This window comes from Nicotiana tabacum, chromosome 20, assembly GCF_000715075.1.
Source record: "Nicotiana tabacum cultivar K326 chromosome 20, ASM71507v2, whole genome shotgun sequence".
Lineage (NCBI taxonomy): Eukaryota > Viridiplantae > Streptophyta > Magnoliopsida > Solanales > Solanaceae > Nicotiana > Nicotiana tabacum.
Window position 1 is genome coordinate 31,312,436 of NC_134099.1, and position 26,440 is coordinate 31,338,875.

The following is a 26,440-nucleotide window of genomic DNA, read 5'->3' on the forward strand; positions in this document are numbered from 1 at the left end:
GAGGACACTCTCAAGGATCTTCTGGACAACCAGAAGAAGATCCTTGAGAACCAGAAATTTTTCACGGACGCTATTGATTCACACATAAAGGCTCCCAAGGAGCTTGCTAGGGAGGCTAAGAAGATGAGAAAGACTCGGGCTTCCTAAGAGTCCGTGAAGGAGTTACGGGTCAAGGTAGAGAGATTGAAGGTAGATTACCTGCCTTTGGATTTGCTACTACATGACCCTATGCCACCAGCCCATCCCCATCCAGAGAATTCTGAGATGCCTCCTAAGAGGAAGAGGGTGATCCCCCAGTCCGATGATGTAGTTATCCAGTTAGCAGACCCACCAGAGACTTCCTCCAGTCAACCACAGGATGCAGCCCAGGAGCCTGTCCAGGTCCAGGCCCAAATCCCAGCAGCAGAGCCACAGGTCATAGGGAGCCAGTCTCAGATTCCCGAGCATACAGAGGACCCAGGGACCACTCAGGATCCCATCCTGACGGACGACCTATAAGGAGTTTCTGTATCCTCTTTCCTCTATTTTTGGTGTTTATTTTGCTTGGTTGGCATTGAGGACAATGCCAGCTTTCATTTGAGAGGGTAGATCCTACTTGGATTTGGATGATTGTATATATGAATGATTTCTTTCTTTCTTTTTTATCTTTGGTATGTATATAATTTCAGCATTTCATTACATATTTTGCACTTTTTACCCTGGGCATGTATATAAAAGTTATGTTCCATTATATATATTCATCTCCCCTATTGTATATTCGATTAAATCCCCTCTTGTACATATTCATTTTACTTTCCACATTTTCCCTTTTCTTAGCTTCTTATTTTATGTTTGTAGCTTCTTGTTTTGAGTTTTTGCAATAAGCATTTAGTTTTCTTAATGTCACGGTTCTTTCCAAAGGTGGAATTTGTGTGAACCGGATGGCTCTTCCCGAAGATGGATGGCATGACAACCTTCTTAAGGGTTTGAGTCTATTTTTCTTTTCTTTTTTTGCTTTTTACTAGTTAGTGGTAAGGGTGCCTCAAGCAAAGCTTCACTTGGGCCTAGCACATTTGCCTTTGATCCTAAGGTAAAAAACAAATAGTTATGTATATGATGGTGAAAGTTGTGACCTTGAGACTTTTGTGTTGGCCGATAATCATCAAGTGGTTTTTCGAGACCATTGTGTGCTCAAATCTTATCTAAGTTTGTTGTGGGCCCTGACTCTGTGTCTTTAGCGATCTCATAGCTTGTGTGATAAGAAATTGAATTGCAAGTCCAAGTATCGAGTCATTAGTCTAGAACTTGCCCTGAATGTTTGTCGAGGCGAAATCCTAAGTGTAATTTGACTTGAGACATAATTATAGGCTCTCATTGATCCGAATGATAGCTTGAACACTTCCATAGCCTACCAATGATAAATTCCTAGTCAACCCTTTTGAGCCTTAAACCTTTTTCCTTCAAGAACCATGATACAAGTTTTTACCCGTTCTAAAAGATAACCTCTCTTGGCACCCGATATTCCCTTAGAACATGGCAAAAGTATAAGTTTGGGGGGGGGGGGCGAGGATTGCAACAAAGTGGTAAAAAGGTACAAAATGAAGAAAAGGAAAGGCAATGAAAAAGAAAGAAAAGCAAAAACACAAAAAGAGTGTTCAATGTAGAAATGAGTGAAGGGATTCAATAAAAGCAAAGAATGAAAGGTATGGAAAGTTGAGAAAGAAGAAAAGATTTGAAATGAACAAGAAAAAGTGACAGTGTGTCTCTCTAACCCCTTAGAAATAAGTGAAATGACTCAAAAAGTCGAGTGAATGTGTGCCAAAATGAAGCAAAAAAAGTGCTAAAGGGAAGATGGAACCTACTTAGACCAAACAATTCCTACCCTGGTACATGCTGCAGACATCAGTCCTTGAACTAGTACAAGGTCACCTGCAATTTGTCCAAGTACCTCCGCATCCATTCTTCTTTTACTTCGGACGTTATTTTGACTTGATTTACGATAAGGAGGGAGTCACATTTGGTTTTGATCACTTTGGCCCCGAGGCTCTTAGCCAGTTCTAGACCTTCAATCATGGCTTCATACTTGGCTTCATTGTTAGTCAATTTTGCAGTTTTAATAGACTGTCTAATTACGCTTCCCGCTGGTGGTTTGCAAAATGATACCAAGCCCGGACCCCTTCGCGTTGGAGGCATCATCCATGAATAGAGTCTGGATTCCCGAATTAGCCCCTGAGGTGAGCAATAATTCCTTTTCAATTCCGGGTATTAAGGCTGGTGTAAAGTCAGCCACGAAGTCTACCAAAATCTGATATTTTATGGCAATTCAGGGTCGGTACTCGATATTGTACCCGCTAATCTCCACGACCCATTTAGCCAACCGACCCGAGAGCTCGAGCTTATGCATGATAATCTTCAACGGGGTAAGAGGTTATGACATATATGGGGTGGCATTGAAAGTACGATTTTAGCTTTCTGGAAGTGCTTAGAAAATCGAGCGCTAATTTTTCTAGGTGAGGATACCTCGTTTCGGCATTGTCTAGTGTTTTACTAACATAGTAAATAGGAAATTACACACCTTCTTCCCACTGGACTAAGATACCACTTATCGATACCTCGAAAACCGCCAAGTAGAGGTACAACTATTTGTCTACCTTCGGAGTGTGTAGCAAATAAGGGCTCGATAGGTAATGTTTGAGATCTTCCAAAGCTTGATGGCATTCCAGAGTCCAAGAAAAATTATTCTTTTTTTTCAACAGTGAGAAGAATCGATGGCTCTTGTCCGATAACCTCGAGATAAACCGGCCCAATGCGGCTATATGCCCAGTCAGTCTTTGAACCACCTTGATGTTGTCCATTACGGTGATGTCCTTTATGGCATTTATTTTGTCAGGGCTGATCTCTATCCCCTGATTAGATACCATGAACCCAAGGAATTTACCCGATCCGACCGCAAATGTGTACTTCACCTGATTTAGCTTCATGTTGTATTTCCTTAGTATGCCGAAGGTTTCATGAAAATGTTTCAAATGGCCCTCTACTCGCAGGGACTTGACCAACATATCGTCAATATAAACTTTCATTAATTTCCCTATTCGTTCTTCGAACATCCGAATTACTAGGCATTGGTAGGTGGCACTGATATTCTTTAATCCAAATGGCAGTACGTTATAGCAGTAGGTGCCCAATGTGGTTATGAAAGAAGTATTTTCTTGATCGTCCCGGTCCATCTGAATTTGGTTGTACCCGATATAGGCATCGATAAAATTAAGTATCTCGTGCCCGACCTTTGCGTCGATCATTCGATCGATGTTGAGCAAAGGGAAAGAATCCTTTAGGAATGGTTTTTTAGGTTTTTATAATCCACACACATCCTTAGTTTATTTTTTTAGGCACTACCACTACGTTAGCTAACCAATCCAGGTATTTAAATTTTTGGATGGATCCTATTTTTAGAAGTTTGGATACCTCATCGTTGATGAACGCGTGTTTGATCTCAAACTGTGGTCTCCTCTTCTGCTTAACCAGATGGAACTTCGGGTCCAAACTCGGATTGTGAGTGATAACCTCTGGTGGAATCCCTGTCATGCCAAGATGGGACCAAGCAAAACAATCGGCGTTAGCTTTAAGAAAATCAATAAGTTTTTTCCCGATCTCGGGGTTTAACCCAATGCCTAGGTATATCTTTCGATCCACTAGATTCTTGATTAATATGACTTGCTCCAACTCTTCAACTATTGATTTGGTGGCGTCGGTGTCATCAGGAGTTGTGAATGATCTGGGGACGTTGTACTCGTCCTCATTGTCTACTCCTTGTTCTTCTTGTTTCTCCAGTTCGGATTGCTATTTAATCTCTTATTTTTTGGTCGGTTCTGTGCTCCTTGATGTTGAAACCACGGGCACCGAGATCACTTCATCGATAGCAAACATTTCTCTTGCGGACGGCTGTTCTCCGTAGAGCGTTTTGACTCCCCCAAAACCCCTCGGGAAATTTTAGCGCTTGGTGTAAGATTGAAGGTACTGCCATCATGTTGTAGACCCATGGCCTTCCGAATAGAGAGTTGTCCCAGCAGTGTTTACTGGCAAAGTTATCTCTCCTTTCGTGGTCTCACACGCCATGTTGAATACTTTCAATACCGGGACTACTGGTACGATTTGATCCTGTAACCCCAATCACTCTACGACCCTTGATCTGATGATGTTGGCCGAGATACCTGGATCAATAAACACATGTTTAACTCGAGATTTATTAATAAGTATGTATATTACCAGTGCATCATTGTGAGCTTGTACGATGCCCTTGACATCTTTATCGCTCAACGAAATGACTCCATCCAGAACAAAATTCGAGTGCGTTTTTCCCTTATAATAGACACTTTAGTTCGTTTTGTCATTTCCCCTTGGGGGACTTCGACTCCCCCAATGATTATGTTGATCACGTGCTGAGGCTCCTCTTTTTCGACATGTTTATTGGCGTCCCTATTTTGAAGTGGTTTTTGGCTCGTTCACTTAGGAATTCCCGAAGGTGCCCATTGTTGAACAATTGAGCAACTTCTTATCTTAGCTGTCGACAATCTTCGATCCTATGACCGTGAGTGTCGTGATACTTACACATCAAGTTAGGATCTCTCTAGGCTGGGTCGGACTGCAACTGTTGTGCCACTTGGTCTCTTTGATGCGCCCTATGGCCGACACGATGCTTGCAATGTCTATGTTGAATTTATATTTCGATAACCTTGGTGCCTTCCTACTCCCGAGTGACCTATCAAATCCATTCTTACTCATCAGGATCTGACCACTAGGCCCTCGATCGCTTCTCTTCTCGTTCCTTGCTGGGTGATGCCCGGATCCATTTCCCCTTCAATCTGCTCTATATGGTTGATATCGATCTCGGACCGGTCATGGCTCTTGATCAATGGCTGTCTTAGATCTATCATCGACCCTGATAGGGTAAATAGATCCAGAAGGGGCCCCGAGTTGGTCGCCCTCGACCTTGATCTTCGACTGGTACCTGTTGTAGACATCGGCCTAGGTTACCACTGGATACTCCACCAAATTTTATTTTAGTTGTTGAGAGGCCAAGAAACTTCGGGGGTTGAGCCCCTGAATGAATGCCTGAATAGCCCAATCATCTGCAACCGGTGGTACGTCCATCCATTCTATTTGGAATCTTGACATGAGCTCCCTGATCTTCTCGTTATCCCTTTGTTTGACCTTGAAAATATTCGATTTTCTAGTCTCGATCTTGATGGCCCTGGCATAGTCCTTTACGAAAGCATATGCAAGCATAGCAAACGAGTCAATGGAATTTGCGGGCAAGTTGTGATACCATATCATCGCTCCCTTGGATAAAGTTTCCCCAGAACTTTTCAACAACACCGACTCGATCTCATCGTCTTACAAATCATTCCCTTTGATTGCACATGTATAGGAGGTCATATGCACATTTGGATTCGTGGTCCCATTATATTTGGGGATGTCAGGCATACAAAACCTCTTTGGGATCGGTTTTGGTTCCGCGCTCCGAGGAAAGGGCTTTTAGATAAAAAATTTGGAGTCCAGTTCCTTCAATATAGGGAGTGCTCCCAGGATTTAATCGACCCTGGAGTTGTTTGTTTCTACCATATTGTCATTAGCCTCAATCTTTTTCTCGCATGACTCTACCCATTTTGTCAATGCTTCGAGAATATTTGTTACCTCGGAATTTACCCCGGGCTCAGCTTCCCTCGGTCTCTCGGTAATTTGTTCATCTCTTCAAGTGCTTTTTGGGGATTTTTCGGGCTCTACCTTGTTGAGGGCATGGCTTTGATTCTACAGCTATGTTATTGCCGCTTGTTGAGCCTGAAACATTTCGAAAATCATCCATAGGCTCACCAAATCACCTTCACCTTTGGGCGCTTCTCGAGCTGTTGGTCGGGGTCCCCCTTGAACATTGTTTCGGGATCAGTTGGCAAATTAATGTTGATGGCCACCTGTGAGCTAGCATCGACCGATTCGGCGGCTGGGACATCGTAGGGATCGGTAGGAAGCACATCGTTACTGGGAACCAGATAATTAATTTTGTCGTGATGGCCTGACTCAACATCAATGAACAAGTGATCAAACTGAAAGTTTGACATTTTTAGGCTGACCTGAATTAAGATTTCAAAGAGCAAGCATAAAACAGGGTGTGTTATGTAGACTCGTACTAAATCACCACTATTATTCTTAGCCCCACAGTGGGTGCCAAACTGTTTACCCTAAAATTAGGTAACATTTAGATTTGTATGTAGTTTAAAGAGTACGTGGTTTAATTCAATACGAATAATTAAGAGTAACAGATAAATGAATTAAAGACGAAACAAATAATCAAACCAATTGCAGTGTTATGACCAAATTTGATCTTAGAATGAATAGTGACCTCGTCCTCGATTGGACCCTCCGTTCAAACCCAATCGTGAATGAAGAACAAAAGAAGTGAGCAATGTCTTTAACAGTAGCTAGACGACAGAAATAAACTTTTATTGCTTTGAATTGCATGTTACAATGTGTCAGATAAAAAAAAAGTTCCTTTTATATAGTAGGAGAATTTTAGTCCTAGTATAAGTCTAAAAGAGGTAAAAATCTCCTTCTCCCGGTAATTGTTGATCCATAGTCGATTTTGGACGAGATTCACGCTTTAATATCCCATTGAGGGCGATAATTACGGCTCCCCATCCATCGTGCATAATCGTCCACCATGTCTACCAAGGTCTAGAAGTTATACTCGGTTCGAGGTGCATCGCTTCACCATGTTCGATGTCGGATATATCGTCCATTCTTCCTAGGTCTTGATACAAAGGGTGTCTGGCCTCGATCACATTCTCGCGGATTTGTGCTCCCCCTTCGTCTCTCATTGGGGAATCGAGATAGACATTACCCCCGATTTTACCCGTATACAAAGATATATAAAGTTGTATCGATGAAGTTCTAACATAGTAGGAATTCAACTTGGTGGTATAATTAGTTGATCATTATTTAGGTTCTATTTGGGTTGATGTTGAGACTTGAGGGATAAAATACCTGGCCGTGGGAGGTTCTATGCATAATCAGTAGCGGACCCTAGATTTTGAATAAGGGGGGTTAAGTTAACGACAATAATAACAAGTAGTATATGCGATTTCGAGTATGACAAACATGATTTGGTAGTTGTTTTATTTTCTTTTTGTTCATAACGCCTAGCTCGAAATAAAGTCATTTTAAGGTTGGTGATCAACTCTTTTAAAAAAGTTGGGCATATATGAAAAACATATAAAAGCCTATTCATTTCTTTTTTTTTAACGTTTTATCAATTTAACTTAACACATTTAACAAATTTTCAAACTTTAAAAAAAAATCAATTTATCCACTTTAAAAACTTACTAGCTTTAATATATATAAGAAATTATAGAACTTTTTGTATTTTATAATAAGAAGTAGTTATTTGCAAACAGACGACAATAAAAAAAGATAAACAAATTGCGAATAAATACCAATAATTAAAGAAATATAGCTAGACACTAAAACAAAACAATCAATAAAACAAATAATTTCAACATAAACTAAATTAAGTTAAACTAGCAAGTCATAAGTAATTTCAATAAATGTACTTGCATGTGTAAGTGATTTATAACAACTGATAACCAAAATAAATTTGTTGAAAGGTTTGATTTTTCGAAATAGAATAACTTTAGAATGATTTTCACGGAATTCAAGTAAAGAAACATGTTGTAAAAGAAGAAGTAAAGAAACTTAAAGTGAAATAGGAAATATGACAAATAGAAGACTAATAAATTTAGAAGACGTTGTGGTTGATTTGACATACAAAGCCCAATTTAATTTGGGAAGCTGGTTGCACATCCTCTGTTCCCAAACGAAAAATTAAAGTTGGGAGAGGCATTAGTTATAATCGAACACAAGACCTCACATAAAATTTGAACCACCCCAACAGGGAAATGATTCAAATAATTCTTCTATACAAGAATTTTGCTGTTTTTAAATACAATTACTAATATATATCGTATAACTTTTTATACGTGGAATATATGTGGAATTTTTTATATAGTTTACAGGCAAATTTGGCCCTTTTCTCTTGTAGGAAAGGTTCACATACGTTAAGGACAAATTTAGCTCATTTTTATAATGGCATAGGTAAATCTAATCTCAAGTCTCCACTATATCAAGGAAGGGCAAATCTGGCCCATTTCACAAAGTTGAAAAATAAATATGGCCATTCCCCTGCAATCTATAATTTGATATGTGTCTGTGAGAAAGAATACGGTCATTAAATTGAATCAACCACGAACGAGAATGCCAATTTTAAATCAATATCCAATTGTCCACTGCATTTAGGATTTCTTGGAGAGAAGCATTTAGTATGAGAAAGTTGATAAAAAATGATTAGCAGCTAATGTGCCCTTCATATTGGACCTTCACTTTCTAAAAGATACATCAATATTCAAAGCCATGTTGGATTGCATCTTGACTGAAAGGGATTCACCACTAGGCACTAGCTGTGCTTTCTATCTGATAACCCGTTAATTCTTGAAAAAGAAAAAGAAAAACAGAAAAAATTGCATGATCTTTTCCTAAGAGCCCGTTTGGCATTGATAATTTTTTCACTTTTTTTGTCAAAATTAGTGTTTGGTCATAACATTTCAATTTTTACTTGAATATGAATTTTGGAATTTTTCAAAAATTTGAAAAACTTCAACAAGCTATTTTTCAAATTTTTCACTCACCAAAATTGAAAAACAATCCAAAATTATATTTGTGTGGGTCAAAATTAGGTCGAGTTTAGTGAATACAAACGGATGAGCTGAGTCTGAGGTCGAAACCAAACACGGTCCAGTGGCGAGGAGTCGCCCAGAGAAAGAGAGGCCAGTGCCAAGGTCGAGTAGAGAACAAACAACAGCAACGGTTAGAATATTCTTAGGATTATGAATAAGAATATTCCAATGAATATTTCCCTAATTGTACTTTTTTAGGGTTTTCTAGGTATACCCCTTATAAATAGGAAGAGAGAGAACAAAAGGGGGCTCTCGAGACTTTTATGGGAATACATCTTGTAAAGGGTTGACTATCAAGAATATACAAAAAGCTTGTCTTGTCTCCTCCGTTTGATTCCATTACTAAACATTCCTCTTTTATTCACAAGATCCAAGAACACTTTGCTCATTTTCATAGTCTGTTGTCATACGCTATAGTTAGTAGAAGGAATCATTCATCTCATTCAATATTTGGGTGGCAAATTCCTTCTTATTACATATAATGTCATTTGTCACATTTATTGCATGTTTTCATTCTCATATTTATTGATAGTCATTGCACATTAACTTGACATCCATTGGCTTGAACACGGTCTCGCACCATCAGAATTATTGGACTTCATATTTGGGATTTATTACATTTAACTAGGATTCACCCTTTATCTACTTATTAAATTGGTTTAACAAAATGAGCCTAAAACTTTTTGGTCAAATAATATTCATGTTCAAACACAACTCTAATTTTCAAATATTATTTCACATTAAAAAAAAATCACTTTTTTTCCGAAATTTTACAATTCTTATGTCCAAACGCTCACTTATTATTTTTTTTACGTGGAGTCCTTAATCTAAGGGATCACTAAAAGTTGACTTGAGGTTTAATAAAATTCCGCTTAGCAAAATATATTCCTCAAGATATTTGTAAACTATGTTTTTTTTTAAATTCTTTTACCACCACAATATAATTTTCTCTTATATAAAGAAGATTGAACAGTTTACATATAATTAAAAAAAAATTATTTTGACTCTATTTGCACGGCATAATTTTTGGATAAAGGGAGGTCAATTGAACCACGGCCACATGCACAACACATGATTCGAGCTCCTTCCATTAAAAACCGCTTACCATAAGAATAACAAATGGTTTCTAAGGCTCGAAATGTTCTCTATGTCTATAATATAAGTGTTGTAATTAATTTGGAAACATATACGTGAGAAATAAGGAACTGAATGTACTACAAATATGTATAAGAAAATAGGAGCTGTTGTTCGTTAATTGATGGTGAAAATGGGGAGATTGAAGGAGAATTGTGCAAAATATTTCGAGAACAGAGCTAAATCAAGAATTTTGCGATTGAGAGTAAATCAGAATAATTCACCATTCCTTGTTTACAGGGATTTGATTACCTATTTTCGTTAATAGTGCTTAAGACATGAGTGTGAAAAAAGGAAGCACAGATATTTTCAATGTTACCGTTGTGTTGTTTAGTAAGTAATCCAAATAGCCGTCTAAACTAAAAATCTATGTAATATATAATTTATGTATAATCTATATATATCGGATAGAAAAAATGTTCTAGAAAAAAGTAAATATTGAATCTAGCCGGCTACTTGTGTAAGGGATGGAAGGTGTTAAAGTGAATATTAAAGAGATATTAAAGTCGATCCCAAATATAATAAATTAAAATTGACGTTTAATATTTGTAAATACTAAAGTTCAGTATTTAAAATATTGGTGAAGTATGTTAGAAAAGTATTTCAAGTGAAATGGCAATAGTTTTCACTAACTAATCTTTAGTTTTATTCTTCAATTGACATTTAGTCGGAAAATTTGTTTTATTTCAACAAAATATTGTCCAAATGTCTACATATTTTAGTTCTTGAGAGGTAAATCTGATTGAGAATTGAATTTAGAATTTTTAACGCCTGACAGGTAAAAGATGAAGGGGTTAATTGACAAGTATCATTATTAACTACTAGCCATTTTCTCCAATCTAAAAAAAATAAATTGGTGGTTCTGTTTATCTCTTTATTGAATTTTGATAATTCTTTTGAAGAGGAAAGTAAATAATAATGAATACTTTTTTTGGTCCATTTTAATTGATTGTTTTGTTGTTTTCACACATATTAAAGCATTTATCTTTTAGAATTAATTAACAATGAAATTGACTATATTAACCTTATTTTGTTCATTGAAAATATAACAAATATTCGTAGGTTCTTTATTCCAAGAACAAGTTTGAAAACAAATATTAATTACTTTTTAATATCTGAAAAAATTAATTATTATAAAAAAAAGAATTAAAGTTGTTATACAATAAAAGAAATCTTGAGCAGATTAATCTGACAGTGAGAATTGAGTCTGAAAATTTGAGCTGAGTGGAGGGAAAGAGGAAGACTTTCATCGTTTACGAGGTCTTGGCCTCTTTCACTTATATAGCCTTTCTTTACCGACTCTTCTCCCATGCCAAAGCAGATTCACATTGAATTCCTCTATGTAATAAAAAAAGAAATCAATAACATTTCTTTTTCTTGTTTTCCAACTGACTTTTGGTACCTAAGCTTCGCAATAATATTGTGATTATGTTTTTATTGAGTCGAGGATCTATCAAAAAACGTTCATTCTATCTTCACAAAGTGTATATAAAATTTATTTTTATACAATATTTTTTCGAGACTCCACTTATAAAAATACACACTGAATTTATTGTTAATATTGCTCCTAAGCTTTGTAATCTATTAAAGATATATTGTTTCAAGATCTTTTATTCCAAAAGTTAAAGGCAGAATAGCCTAGGAGACACTTGTACTTATTCCGGTTTGTCATCCCGGTCCCTACACTCCATAAAGTTTTATCTAGACACTTCAACTTAATCAAAACAAGACTTTTAAATACCTCCGGAATCGTGTAATGCTCACTTACTTGACGTGAATAACAAATCAGCATCCATATCAGATTCTGTGCCAAAATAATATTATTTAACAAAATTTTAATTTCATAAACAAAAAGTAAAATAAAAAAAGCAAAAAATTAAAATTAAAATTAATAAAATCCCTCCTCCCTTCTTCAAACCCACCCACTCAACCTTCTTAAAACAATAACCCACCTGCCATGGCTCCTCCACTATGAGTACCACTACTTCCTTCACTCCTCTTTTAAATAAAGTTATCTATCCATGAAAAATACATGAGCAGAGAATTAAGTCTTTTGAATTTTGACTTATTCCTCTACCCCAATTTGAAAGGGGTGTGAAAAAAATTTGAAAACTCAAACCATCAGAAAAAATGGAGGAGTCATAGAGAATGGGATGATGACATGATGGAAGAAGAAATACATACCAAGGAGAAAATCTAATGAAAGAAGGGATGAAGAAAAAGGAGAAGGAAGGGAATCTAAAGAAGAAGACGAGGAGAAGAGGCGAGGGGGGGGGGAGGCAGAACGAAGGGGGAGGGATGAGAAGAAGAAGAGGAGGGGGTGCAGAATGAAGGGGGAGTCATTGCTAATATTTTTATTTTTTTAGTAAAGAAAAATTATCAGCTCACGCACCTAATGTGCATGTAAATCACTCATGTTGTCCACCTCAGCCATATCAATGCCACATAAGCTCGGTCAACGGTCAGAAGGGTTTAAAGTCTTGTTTTGATTAAGTTGAAGTGTCTTGATGAAATTTTATGGAGTGTAGGGACCGGGATGACAAATTGGAACAAGTACAAGTGTCTCCCAGGCCATTATGCCAAAATTAAATTCAAGATTTCTAATTAAAAGCGATAAGATCCTATTTATCCTATTACAACTCTCGGTCAATAACATTTCTTGAATCTTTTCAAAGAAATAGCAAACAAAATTGAAATTAAAAAATAATCAGATTTACAATTGGTCGTTCAAAAATAGCCCAGTTTCAAAAGTAATCGAAATTTAGCCACTTTTCATGTAAAGATAAATCTGAGCGAAAACACTGTTCAAAACCCGAAAAATACGCTAGTATATTCTACTGGAGTTCCAGCAAAAGTATGCTTAAACTCCAGCATATTATACTGGAGTTTTAGGATAAGTATGTTCGAACTCCAGCATAATATGATGAAGTTCCAGCATAAGTACACTAGAACTCCAGCATAATATACTAGAGTTCCAGCAAGTATAATTGTCTAGTATAATATACTGGAGTTTGGAGCACTAGTGCTCCAGTCTAAGCAAAATATATCGGTCCAGCATAATATGCTGGAGTTCATACACAGGTGTACCGAACTCCAGTATATCATGCTGGACCGATCTCTGTTGCAGTAAAATAGTGGCTATATTTTAAGACTTTATAAATGCTGCCTATTTTTAAATGACTAGTCCGAAAACTGACTATACCGTGCTATTTTTACAAAATTTCCTCCAAGATCTCTCTTTTGAAAAATCCAAGCCCCTTGTGGTCTCCTTTCCTAAATGACCAAACAATTCATCATTTCTTTTTTCTGTTTTTTGTCTTCTTCTAAATTATCTTCACGTGACCCTCTCTCTTTTCTTTCTTCCTCGAGACCCCCATACACTCCACTTCTCTACTAACCAAAAAAAAAACTCCAACATCCTATGCACACTGATAATATTACTAGTTAAAGAATCTGAACCCAAATCTAGATCATAAATTCAAGGCTCCTTTTTTCCCCCAAGATTCAATCTTTTCTTCTTTGCTATTCTTCATTTGAATGACTTCAGTACCTAGTAGGAGTTCATCAACATAATGTCATTTTTACCATTTTTGTCTATCTTGTTTTTTCTTGTTAGCAATAAGACAGCTGCAGCTCATATCTGCTCAAAACCATCAACTGAAGCTGAAATCTTATGTCCACCTTTTACTTCTTTTCCTCCTTTTCCTTTTTCTTCATCTCCTGGTTGTGGTCACCCTTCTTTTCAAATCCAATGTTCACCTTCACATGCTCTCATTTCAGTCAATAACTTCACTTTCTCTTTGCTCCATTTTGAGCTTAATTCCTCCACTCTTCTCCTTTCTCCACAAGAATCTGAGTTCAAGAATTGTTCTTTTTCAAGATCCATTTCAATCTCTGGTTCTCCATTTAAGGTCTCTGATTCTTCTTGTTCTAGGCTGTCTGTTTTAAAACCTTGTCCACCTCCAAATCTCCCAAATTGCAGCCACTGTCCAATGCAATGTAAGCTAATCAAGAACCCACTTTCACTACTACATGAATGTGGTTCAAGACATCATTTTGACTCTGATGAAAGATGCCAAAGTGATATTCTTGGATTTCTTGATGATTTCTTGAAAATGGGTATTGAAGTAGAATATGATGAGGATCAAGATTCTTACTTTTCTAGCTGCAAAACTTGTAGAGCTAATAATGGTGCTTGTGGATTCAACTCTTCACACCCCAAGAAACCATTTTTATGTTTTCCTTTATCTCAAGTTAGGTATTCACCTCCTTTAATTAGACAAAAAAGTGCTAATCATGTAGTTATGTTATCAATGCTCTTTCTACTTGTGTGTTTTTTAGTTGTTTTCTCAATTGGAACCTTCATTTTTCGTTCAAGAAAAAAGGGTTCAGGTTCAGAAGAAGATCCTACAATAATTTACCTTAGAAGGCATAGGTCTGCTAGTTTACTTCCACCAGTTTTCCCTTACGAAGAACTTGAAAACTCAACAAATCACTTTGATCCTAAGAGGAAATTAGGGGATGGTGGATTTGGTTCTGTGTATTTAGGGAATCTTGAAGATGGTAGGCTTGTTGCTGTTAAGCATTTGCATAAGCATTCTCCAGCTGGGGCTAAAGCTTTTTCAACAAAGTCATTCTGTAATGAAATCTTGATTTTGTCATCAATTAACCACCCAAGTTTAGTCAAACTTCATGGCTATTGTAGTGATCCAAGAGGGCTACTTTTGGTTTATGACTATGTTCCAAATGGTACACTTGCTGACCATCTTCATGGAAACAAGAATTTGTACAAAAAGGGTTGTTTAACTTGGAGTTTAAGAGTTGATATTGCACTGCAAATAGCTATGGCAATTGAGTACTTGCATTTCTCTGTTGTTCCACCTATAGTACATAGAGATATTACTTCAACCAACATTTTTGTTGAAAAAGATATGAGGGTTAAAGTTGGTGATTTTGGGCTTTCAAGACTCTTAGTATGCACTGATGCAACAGTTGCTTCTGGTGATTCTACTGGTGAAGTTTGGACAGGTCCACAAGGAACTCCTGGTTATTTGGATCCTGATTATCACAAGTCATTTAGATTGAATGAAAAGAGTGATATATATAGTTTTGGGGTTGTGTTGTTGGAATTAATAACAGGGATGAAAGCTGTGGACCAAAAGAGGGAGAAGAGGGAAATGGCATTGGCTGATATGGTAGTTTCAAGAATCCAAATGGGGTTGCTGCAGCAAGTTGTGGACCCTGTTTTGGTGGTGGATGGAGAAGCGATGGAAGGGGTTGGTGCGGTGGCGGAGCTCGCGTTCCGGTGCGTAGCGGCCGATAAGGATGATCGGCCTGATTCAAGGGATGTGGTGGCAGAGTTGAGACGGATAAGGGGAAGGGCAAGAGGAGTTGGAAGTGGTGGTGGTGGTGGTATATTGAGGACTTCAAATTCTAGTAACATGGTGGTTCCTGATGGACTAGGATTAATCAACTAAGTCTGCATGTTTTGGTTGACAGAGTTAACGGTACTTGTATTGATACACTTAGTCTATATTTGATAGTATAGTCGCAATCTGCGCGACTATTGTACTAATGGGAGGTAGTCGATATCTATAATAGAAGAGTCAAGCTGTGCATGATATTTGTGTTAATGAGAGGTACCAATTATCTCATTGAATAATCAGTTGTGCACAAGTTACTTGGAAAAAAAAAATGCAAATGTGAATTACACATGTGGGGTAGGGGTGGGGGTTTGGACTGAAAAGGTGTCAGGTGAAGTTTTGTTTGATTGTGGTAAAATGGAATGTGAATCGATCCCACTTTCTTTAGTGTTTGTTTCTTACATACACAACCCCTCGTGAATTTACTTTTTGCTTTTTGACTTTACCTTGATCATTATTGAGAATGTTATTACTCCCAAAGCTCAAACAAGATCTTGAATACTGTTTTGGACAATAAATTTGTGCATTATCAGATAATGCTAGGTTGATTCTAATTCTGAGAAAATAATGATAGCCCTTTTTCTCAATAGAGATCTTCTCATATCTAAAAATACACTACAATTTTTTTAACCATTAGTTTTGGTTCAAATGTACAGAAGGAACTTAGTCTATCAGACACTTTGACATGCAAAAAAGCTAACTTAGCTAACTTGAAAATACTTATATTAAACTATCAAGAAGGTAGAGTGTACCAAGCATCTCACTTTCGCGCAAGGTTCGGAGAAGAATCGCACCCTAAGGGGTATAATGTAAACAACCTACCTAAAACAATCATTTCTACTATATAGGAAAAGCTATAGTATTGGATGCTCTTTTCATACCAAAACTGCAATACTGACACTATTTTCATGTCCTTTTCAACTAAAAATTGGAGCCATCTAAGTTTTAAATATTTGGGAAACATGGTTTTGACTTTTTCTGTTTACAAGTATGAGCAGGTGTGGGGAAAAAAGCAAGTTATTCAGGCAAAAAGGAACAAGAAGTAATGTAAGGTCACCTCGTGAGTTAAAAGAGTACAAGATTATTGGCCAACATTATGGCACAGAACTACCATACCATGTGCCATGTTAAGTCTTGTATACACCGATAATGTAAAAAAAAATCACTTTGTAATAATTTCAGCTGAAATAACATGTTATTGTTTTGTTTTTCAAGTAACAATATCAAACTTGTTTTGAAAAATTAATGTTGTGAGTTAACTCAATTGATGATGTGAAACATACAATACACAAAACTTAAACTTCAGTCCATTTATTTAAGATTTCAGAGCTTACATCTTAACCTGCACAGAGTGTCTCCAGCTTCCAACGATAAAATTGGCTCAGGGGACACTGCTTTATTTATAAATACAACAGGGAGAAAATTTACATTTTAGCACTACTCAAATTCTAGAAAAGAGGAATACAAGTGAAATATCACTAATATTGATAGCTATCTTCCTCTGCTGGATTGATTAATTGAAGTATGCCGCTTCCAATGCCTGAGCTTTTTTGCCTGCATCTATTGCTTCCTGCTTTCTTGACATTGAATAACTTTTTTCCTGCACCAAGAAGCAACAATAATACAAGATAATCCAATTTACTGCCTCTGATAATAGAGTTCTCAATCTATATAGTACATGGGACTTGAAAGTGGTCAGGTGTACTGAGACTTCAGGTCTAATTTTTAGACTCTAATATACTGGTATAGGTCTGTGCCTGATCCTTTGACATCACAAGGTGGAATTTTATAGAAAAAGAAGTCCTCCAAAGGAAATTGCACCTCTCAGATTCGCAATTAAGACTGCAGCTATATCCCCATTTAATTTCATTTCATACATCATACACCTCTCGGCTGTTTTCATTCTAGCCGTGGAAACAAACTCTTACATAAATGCAGGGTAAAGCTGCTTACAATAGACCCTTGTGGTCCAGACCTTCCCCGAACCCCGCGCATAGCGGGAGGCTTAGTGCACTGAGCTGCCATCTTTTTTAAACTTAGGGGCGTCAAATGCGCGCTTGACTGATTTTGGGTGGGTCAAAATAGTCGATGTCAATAAATGGGAGGGTCTTTGACCCGCTCAAAAGTTACTTGGGCTGCAATGAAGTGGTTCAAGGTGGGCTAAAATTTGGGTCATAGTCTAACCCGTCCAACTCTTACAACAACAACAACCCAGTGTAATCCCACGTGTAGGGCCGTCCAACTCTTACCAAGCTTTAATTAATATGTGTTATTTTCTTATGAATTATTTAATTACAAAATAAGATTGTTTTCTTTTTTTTATGGTCATATATAACATACCAAACAAAAAAGATTATTTTAAAGATATTTTGGCAAAGTAAATCAGCCCAACTTTAGATAGGGTAAGTTCAACAAATAGGCAGGTCAATGACCGGCCAACCTTGGTGGGTCATATTTTTCTAGGCCAATTTTGACACCTTTAGATACACTGCAGGACTTCTAACTATTTTTCCAATGAGACTAATCATGACTAGTGCTTGCAAATGGGCGGGTTGGATCAAATATGGGTTAGGAAAAAACCCAAGCCGCCCATCTTTTGAACGTATAAACTCACGGATAATATGGGTATTCATATTTTGTACCCATATTTTTTACAAGACTAAAATTATTATCGTGCAAAATGGTGTCTAGACAGATAATGTCTTGTCACACGAATTTTATAAGCAAGAGGAACAACTACATGCTTACATCTAGAATGCCATATTTTTTTTACCAAATTAAACTAGGACCAAATACATAAAAGAGAAAACGAATAACAGAACATAGGAACATCACTTAATGCATTTATAATCACAACTTCATTCATCAATAACAAAATGTGGGCATCTGTATGCATTTATAACAAGTTTCACTTGAACCAAAAGGTCCAAAACCAAGGTTATCCAAAATACTAGCAAAGTATAATCACAACTTCATTCATTTTTAAACAGTCTTACATAACCAAAATAATTACACTTTTCCTAAACTGAATCAACAAATACATAATTGGATTTGCTTTAATTCCTTGATGCAACTTCTGAATAAAAAGTCCTCAAAATTGAGACACATTCCACAGAATATATCAACAACAGTGTGCATTCTAGTCATCATCATTCGCATACTTTCTCTCCCCCGGTATTTTCACACAGCAATGCAAAGTACGATGTAAAGAGATTGTTTTCTTGACAAACAATAGGAAAGTATTTAGACCAATAAATAAAGTGCCAAAGTGAGTGTTCGTAAGTATGAAATATGTTTGGACCTAGATTTCAAACTTTTAATGTCCATAGATTCACCTCTTGGCAAAGGGCGCAAACATTGGAGATGCCACCAGAAGCCCAAACATGAAAGCAGATAATATGACACCATAATAAAAATGATTCAAATTAAAATCACCCCAGCAAACAAACAGAAACAAGCTCATGATAACTTTAAAGTTAAGCAGAACTTAGGAGGAAAGATTTCGTATCACACAGAATACGACAAGTAACCTGATAATTCGCAGTAGATGCATCATAAGCAAATAGTTTAGATTAAATCAAAGAAAAAAAACAATAAGGATGCACCATCCTACACTCTTCTTTCACCAATTCTAAATTTATCAAACACAAAGGCCAAATCTTTCCAACTATCTTTACCACTTTCAGGTCCAAACATAGAGTGAGTACAAAGAATATTAAAATGGGTAAGGCAAAACTTGTAAAAAAAAATTATCGGGGAATTCTCTAACAAACAAAACATTAATAAACAATGTGTTTCTTTTAAGTTTTTGAATTGGAAGTGATTTGAACACAAATTCGTAGAATAACATCCGCAGGTTGCTCACAAGGTCATGTGGATCTTGAAAAAATGAAACACCTAAAGAATGTTCAATGTGTGTTTAATTAATTTTTCCAGATCCACATGACCTTCTGAGCAACACCTTGATGTTATTTTACGTTGTGCTTCAATTATTTTCCCAGAACCTGTGCTCAAATCACTCCCAATTCAATTGCTTAAAATAAATACATTATTTGTTGATGTTTTGTCTGTTAAAAAATTCCCATATAATATTTTTTTAACAAGTTTTGTCTACCTATTTTGATATTCTTTGGACTCATCCTATGTTTGGACCAGAAAGTGGCAAAAATAGTTGGAAAGATTTAGCCTTTGTATTAGATAAAGTTAAAATTGAGCAGGGTGTAAGATGGTGCATCCTTATTGCTTTTTTTTCTTTCTTGATCTAATCTGAACTATTTGCTTATGACACATTTGCTGCGAATAATCAGGTTACTTGTCGTATTCTATGTGATTTGTAATCTTTCCTACCAGGTTCTGCTTAACTTTGAAGTTATCATGAGCTTGTTTCTGTTTGTTTGCTGGGGTGATTTTAATTTGAATCATTTTTATTATGGTGTCATATTATCTGCTTTCATGTTTGGGCTTCTGGTGGCATCTCCAATGTTTGCGCCCTTTGCCAAGAGGTGAATCTATGGACATTAAAAGTTTGAAATCTAGGTCCAAACATATTTCATACTTAAAAACATTCACTTTGGTACTTTATTCACTAGTCTATCTTTCCTAATGTTTGTAAGAAAATAATCTCTTTACTTAACCTCTTCCTTTGTATTGCTGTGTGAATGTACCGGTGGAGAGAAAGAAGAGCAAATGATGATGACTGGAATGCGCACTGTTATTGACGCATCAAACTTTTGTGCCATTAGAAACTTATCAGGACATTAAATGCTGATTGTTGACGCATGGGACATTTTTATAGCTGGAATATGTGTATGTAGATACTTATAATTGCATATGTACATGAAAGAACACTCTTTGTTGGTACAATATTCCATTTACCTTCATATTATTACATAAAATTACTGCCGAATTTGGAGAAACTAAAGTCAAACTAAACTGTAATTCCTCATCATCAATTTGTCTTGTTGAGGCATGTCAGAAAAGATTAAAGGTTTTATGTGAGGCAATTGACACTACTTGGATTAGGAGTGACAAAACCTAAGAGATGGCAAGGAAAAAGTGCAGTTGTTCCTGAACAATCTATTCAGCTGAAGCCAAAATTATGGAGCAGCGAGCTAAGACATACCAGGAGGCGCCATAAGAACGGGGTTCCTTCCCTCTTCTTTAGCAGCTTCTCTATCGCCTGAATAGCTGTGAGTTCCAAAATCGCAACTTAAGCATAAGTGACTACGACACTTTTAAGTGAATATCAAAAGGTACTAATCCAAAAAAAAAAAAAGGAAAAAATAAAAACAAAAGTTGAGGTTCACTGAAATGGTATACCTTTTGTAGCTTGACCACTGTTTAACAACATAGTGATCCAAACTTCATTGAAAACATCAAGCTGTTCGTCTGATGCTCCAATAATCTGTCACAAAGTCGTATTTACTTATCATACATGAAAAAAATAGAGATAATGCTAAATAAACTATAGAATTTCCCCCCTGCCATCCCAAACTACCTTGTAGTTAATAGCATCAAATGTCTCGTCAAGAAATTCTAACGCGCGTTCATTTTCACCCTTGCCATATTCAAATAGAGCTTCTGCAAGCTAAAATAATATATAAGGAAAGAATTAAAAAGTTAAAGTGAATGAAACAGTTTCTATCTATCATATATCAATCAAGCAACTAATAGATGCATCAATATTTCAAACTTGTGATAGACCGAGTCACTTTAAAAGGCCGAGTCATAAAAATAGTACTAAAATCAATTGGAAAAACCTTCTGAAAATAAAAAGTCTATGCTATTGAAAGAGAAAAGAAACTGCGAGGTATGAGTATATTTTCTCCAAAAAACTATTCAGAAGTTGGTAAATACAAAAAAGAAAAAGAAAAAAGAAAGGGACAAACCAGCATTGCTCGCTGCATATGTTGTTGTTTTTTCTTGGTCATGTTGGAAATTCTACAGGAAAAAGAACAAACTTTCAAAGTGAGTGGTTGGATAGCCTGGTCTATGAATGAAAAGAATGGCTAAATTTGTTCTGACCTGGATTTCAAACCCTCGAGTAACTCTTCCGCTTTAGAAACTTCGCCTGTACAAGATAGGGCCCACACCACCAATACATCCAGGTGCCATTCAAGATGCCAGAAAGCCTAATATAGAAGTTTTTCTTTTTAGTTTTATATTTGGTAAGGGGGTAAGGGAGGGATTTCTCAAAAGCACGTAGTGATGCGTAACTTAAATCACTAAAGGTCATTGCAGAAAAGCATAAATATATGAAATTTGTTCCTACATTTCTTCATAAAGTCTTTGACTAGTTAAAGGTGCTAGCTTGTTTAGCTGATTTTTCACTTCTAATATAGGAAAGATCTACATAACTCCAACTAAAGTGCATACACATGCAATTATGGTGTAACCTAAAAAGAGAAATTAATATGCTTCTGCACCTGAACTCACTTTATTTGTGAGACAATCAGCTAGGATCTTCAAACGATCCCCAAAGACATTAATCCCACCTCGTACATATACCCGGAGTAGCAAACCAACAGCATTCAAGTACACCTGCATGTTTCCAAGAACACTGCAACTCTCAGCAAGTATTATTGAAAGAAGTTGTTTGACTACAAACCACTAACTTACTTCAGCTGGAGAGGCATCACTTCTTTCCAACTCTTTCCAGATGTTCTGGTCATACACATCTCTTACTTTTTCCATGGGAGAATGACCTTCCAAATAACAAAGTGCGACGTGCCACCAATTGTGTGTATACCTGCAATATCCTAATGGTTAGCTTTTAAAAATTATAAAATTCAAAGCTGAAATAGTATCGGATTCTGCGCATACATAAAAGATGACAAAGAACTCCAGGTTCTTGAGCACTTCTCCATAAATTGTACTGCTTCTTTAAAACGACACTTGTACTGATAAACATGACAGAGCTGCAAGGAGATTGTCATGAGAAAAGTAAAAATATCATTGAATGAATAAATGAATTTCCTCCAGCCGCCAACATATTTGCATGTATTTAGACGATTTCTTCAGCCAATCCAACTAATATTAGCCGTTTCACTAGCAGATATCAGCTAGAAAGGAAAGAGTAACTCACAGCATGATGTGTCCAGGCATCTTCACTATCAATCTCAAAGCCTTTGTTTGCAGCTTCTTCTGCATCTGTGTATCGACCAAGTTCTAATAGGGAAAAAGCGAGCATGCCATAAATGTAACTTTCTTGTTTATTTACTGATAGGACCTGTAGACAAAATTCAAGAAACCTGAATTCATTTATATGGAAATGACTACAATAGTCACTCCTATTAAATCTCTGGATATTATGTCAGGCACAAGTTATTTATTTCTTTTATATTGCCTAGGAAATTAAGGAAGACATCAAGGCGATATTCAATTATGAACCTGCTCAACAAGTTTCAGAGACAAATCAGGGCAACCCATGTAGAAACAAAGCACTTGAGCCCTTTTAAGAGAGACCAGATCTCTTGGGAAATCCTTAAGCAGCTGCAAATAGGTAATGAATTATCATTATCAATCGAAAGATTTTGCCAAAGATCATAAATGCAAACTCATATTATCCATCCGACCATGCCTGTCTGCTTTTTGATTAGTCCATCTTATTATCCTTATGGTTTTAAAGTAATATTTTCGCTAATTACGCCACAGACCAACCAAAGCAGATATGACACATTATTTTCAGATTCAACGAAGACCGAATGTGAATTCATCAGAGCATAACTTTTCAAGATTAAATTGAATTAGGACTTACATAACGAAAAGAGTTGTCAAAAGAAAATAAAGAATGGATAGAATAATTTGACACACTATGTTTTATTGAACATACTAGCAAATTGTAACTATTACAACTATCGATAATCAAAAGCTGATAAGACCCCATAAATAAATATCAGCAGAAATGAATAAAACTTAAAAATAACCAAATCTATGAAAAAGAAGAACACTTCAAACAAGCAGCAAAAAAAGAAACAAAAAAAGAACCCACCTTAAAGTGTAGTTCAACAGCAACATCATCATCTCTATTTGGTGAAATCAAACAATTGATTGCATCAAAAACTACCTTCTCATACAAGCTAGCTTGTTCCTAAACAACAAACATTAACAAGACATAAGTAAAACTAAACTCCCAAAAATACAAAAAGATAAATGAAAATTACCAAAATATGCGAAAAACAAAAGTTAATAAAACTGTACAAGATAAGACTTAGCAGCTTCAAGAAGAGGCATAGCACGTGAAGAATCAGCAGAGGAAAGATAATGAGCAGCTAAAATATTAGCCAAAACACAATTTGGGTCTTGTTTTGGTGCTTCTAATATTACTGACCTCTCTCTTCCATAACTAAGTACCTGAGCTCAAGAAATCAAAGTTCAAATACAGTAAGAAGTTATACACTTCACATTAACTCAATATAAACAAAAAAATCTAATCTTTTTTGCTGAAACTGATAAAAATTAAAGAGATATGAAAAGGGTATGTACCTGATGATAATAAGAATTAATGGAAGATATGCAAGAATCAGAATTGGTCTTTACTTCATAACCCCATTTATCTACTTTTAATCCTTCCATTTTTTGAGGGTTTTTTTCTTTCAAACTTGGTCTGCAGCTGGTTCATGAAAATGGGGAAAACTTTTTTTGCCTTTGGGAAAGTTACAAGGAGGAGAGATATATATAGTAAACTTTAAGCGGAAAAAAGAAAAACAAAAAACAAAAGGTTACTCCGTCCGCCAACAACAACAATAATAATTACCCAATCTTAAATAAGTTAGTATTAAGTACATAAATCTCATTTCTTTCTTTAAACTTAACTCATATCATATCATAGTCTTATTAAAATAATACAAAAGTTTTTTAATCAGTCTCAAATATTTATATTACTCCATCCATGTCTATTTATGTATCTTTTCTTATTTAAAAATAATTTATCTTTAATATTTTTACTATACCTTAATTAATTATTTTAAAATCATGCAATATTTATATTTTATTTTAGACTATAAATTTTAAAAGTCTTTTTTTTAAAACTTCATGCGTGGTCAAACGTCTACATCATTACATAATTATTTAAAAATAATTTAATTTTAGTTTTATCCATTTATATCCTCGCAAAAGTTGATGCAACTCATTTCCGTTCACAAATTTCAAAAATTAATTTTAATATAAATTGCATATCTCATCAAACATAGTAAGTTGTTGATAAAGTTATTATCATGTGATCAGGAGGTCACGAATTCGAATCGTCTTATAAAAATATAGGATAAAGTTGCGTAATAGACCCGTATATTGTGACACTTCCCCAAATAATGCATTATCTTTCTTGACTAGGATAGCAGATAGCTTTTGATCTTTTGTTTCTTGAGTGACAGCTGCATATAACGCCTTGATTCTTTGGATCCAAACATTTATTAGTATTTATCATATGATGAATATATCTTATCCAAACTAATTTGATAATAAAAAGTAGAGTAGCAATTGTTTGTTATTAAGTATGGGTTTGGGTTCGGTCTAATTCAGCTGTTTTGGTCCACCCCATGTATTTGTCTTAAAAAATTTATTGAATATATATAAATTATTAATTTAGAATCCAGTAACTTGAAAGTACTAGAACCTCGAACCCATCTGATGGTAAGGCATTGTCTTAAGAGAGCATTCAAAAATGCATATTAGTACAATTTAACTGTTTAAGCATATTTATATTGAGTTCAATTTCAAAACACTGAGTTATGTTGAATTATTTATGTATATATAATTTTATTTATACTATTTTAAAAACGTATAATTGAATTCACTAAGAAAGAAAGTAACAAAGACTTATTAAACCATGTCATCAAAAATTATAGAAATTCGAACTAGTAATAAAAGTAAATTGAAATTATGACCTCTAAACTCCTGTTTATTGAATTGACATATTGAATCATTTAATTAACGTTGGGATGACTCAAAAGTGGATATAAATAATTCCCGTTCCATCTAAAATGATTGGTAGTTCTACTTACTACATTTGTATATGACACGATGCTTGTACTAAACATTTCAAAAAGCTAAATATTAGTGGGCGTTTGGACATAAGAATCGTAAAATTTCGAAAAAAGTAAAAAAAAAAAAAAAAAAAAAAAAAAATTATTTGAAAATAAGAGTTGTGTTTGGACATGAATATAATTTTGGGTTGTTTTTGAATTTTTGCGAGTGATCTTAGTGAAAATTTTGAAAAACAACTTTTTGGAGTTTTTCAAATTTTTGAAAAATTCCAAAATTCATTTTCAAGTGAAAATTAAAATTTTTATGGTCAAACACTTATTTCGAAAAAAATAAAAAAAAAAATCGGAGAAAGTGAAAAAGTTTCATTGCCAAACAGGCTCTTAGTGTCACATAATCTAACTAGGGAAATTTTCATAAAGCACTATCTTTTAGTAGTAATTAGCCATATATAGATACCATTTGCTATATTACGGATTATAGATACCTTTTATGTGGTTATAAGTTGTATTTGATGTATTTAAGCTATTGTATTCATAAATACAGTAACAAAAATAAGCGTGAATCAGGGAAGTCCAGCTAATCAGTTGTTGTATTCGAGTGTATTCGACTGTATTCATGGAGTGAAACATGGGATTACAGCTGGACAAATTATTGTATTCGACTGTATTCACGGCGTGAAATAGGGGATTACACTGTTTTTAGAATGGGAAGTGAATCAATTAACATAATAGACTCCTAATATAACTCAACAAACTCAATTATAACACAAATTTTGTATTTTCAGTTATAAAAAAGATTCTCAACTGAAAAATATCCCATAAACATAGCAATTTTCAGAGAAATTATATAATACATCTGAATACATAAATTATATTAATTAAAAAAAACTTATGAATACATTCATGGCATATAGCGAGACAGTGAATACGATGAAATACATAGAATACAGTGGGATACATTGAACTACAATGAAAAAAAAAACAGAGAATACAATAAAATACATGGAATACAACGAGATACATTGAATTACAATTAAAAAAAAGACAATGAATACAATGAAATACATGAAAATACAGCGTAATACGTTGAAATTACATTGAAATATATTAAAAGAAATGTTCTTCTTCATCGCGAAAG

The 26,440-nt window shown here is 35.3% G+C and overlaps 2 protein-coding genes across 2 annotated transcripts; one reads left to right on the forward strand and one right to left on the reverse strand.

Annotated features, from left to right (window-relative positions):
* The first annotated feature begins 13,205 nt into the window (after positions 1 to 13,205).
* LOC107762257 (LEAF RUST 10 DISEASE-RESISTANCE LOCUS RECEPTOR-LIKE PROTEIN KINASE-like 1.5) lies at positions 13,206 to 15,706 on the forward strand. The gene has a single exon (XM_016580610.2). It carries the CDS (start codon positions 13,469 to 13,471, stop codon positions 15,371 to 15,373), a length of 1,905 nt encoding a protein of 634 aa, XP_016436096.1. The 5' UTR covers positions 13,206 to 13,468; the 3' UTR covers positions 15,374 to 15,706.
* An 898-nt stretch (positions 15,707 to 16,604) lies between these two features.
* On the reverse strand, positions 16,605 to 23,988 carry LOC107809292 (uncharacterized). The gene is made up of 14 exons (XM_075240686.1): positions 23,804 to 23,988; positions 23,519 to 23,671; positions 23,310 to 23,408; positions 22,709 to 22,810; positions 22,404 to 22,547; positions 22,142 to 22,236; positions 21,938 to 22,067; positions 21,755 to 21,859; positions 21,344 to 21,450; positions 21,208 to 21,259; positions 20,817 to 20,906; positions 20,639 to 20,723; positions 20,442 to 20,506; positions 16,605 to 16,919 (listed from the first exon to the last, which is right to left on the reverse strand). Exons 1-14 carry the CDS (start codon positions 23,891 to 23,893, stop codon positions 16,833 to 16,835), a joined length of 1,404 nt encoding a protein of 467 aa, XP_075096787.1. The 5' UTR covers positions 23,894 to 23,988; the 3' UTR covers positions 16,605 to 16,832.
* Positions 23,989 to 26,440: the final 2,452 nt, after the last annotated feature.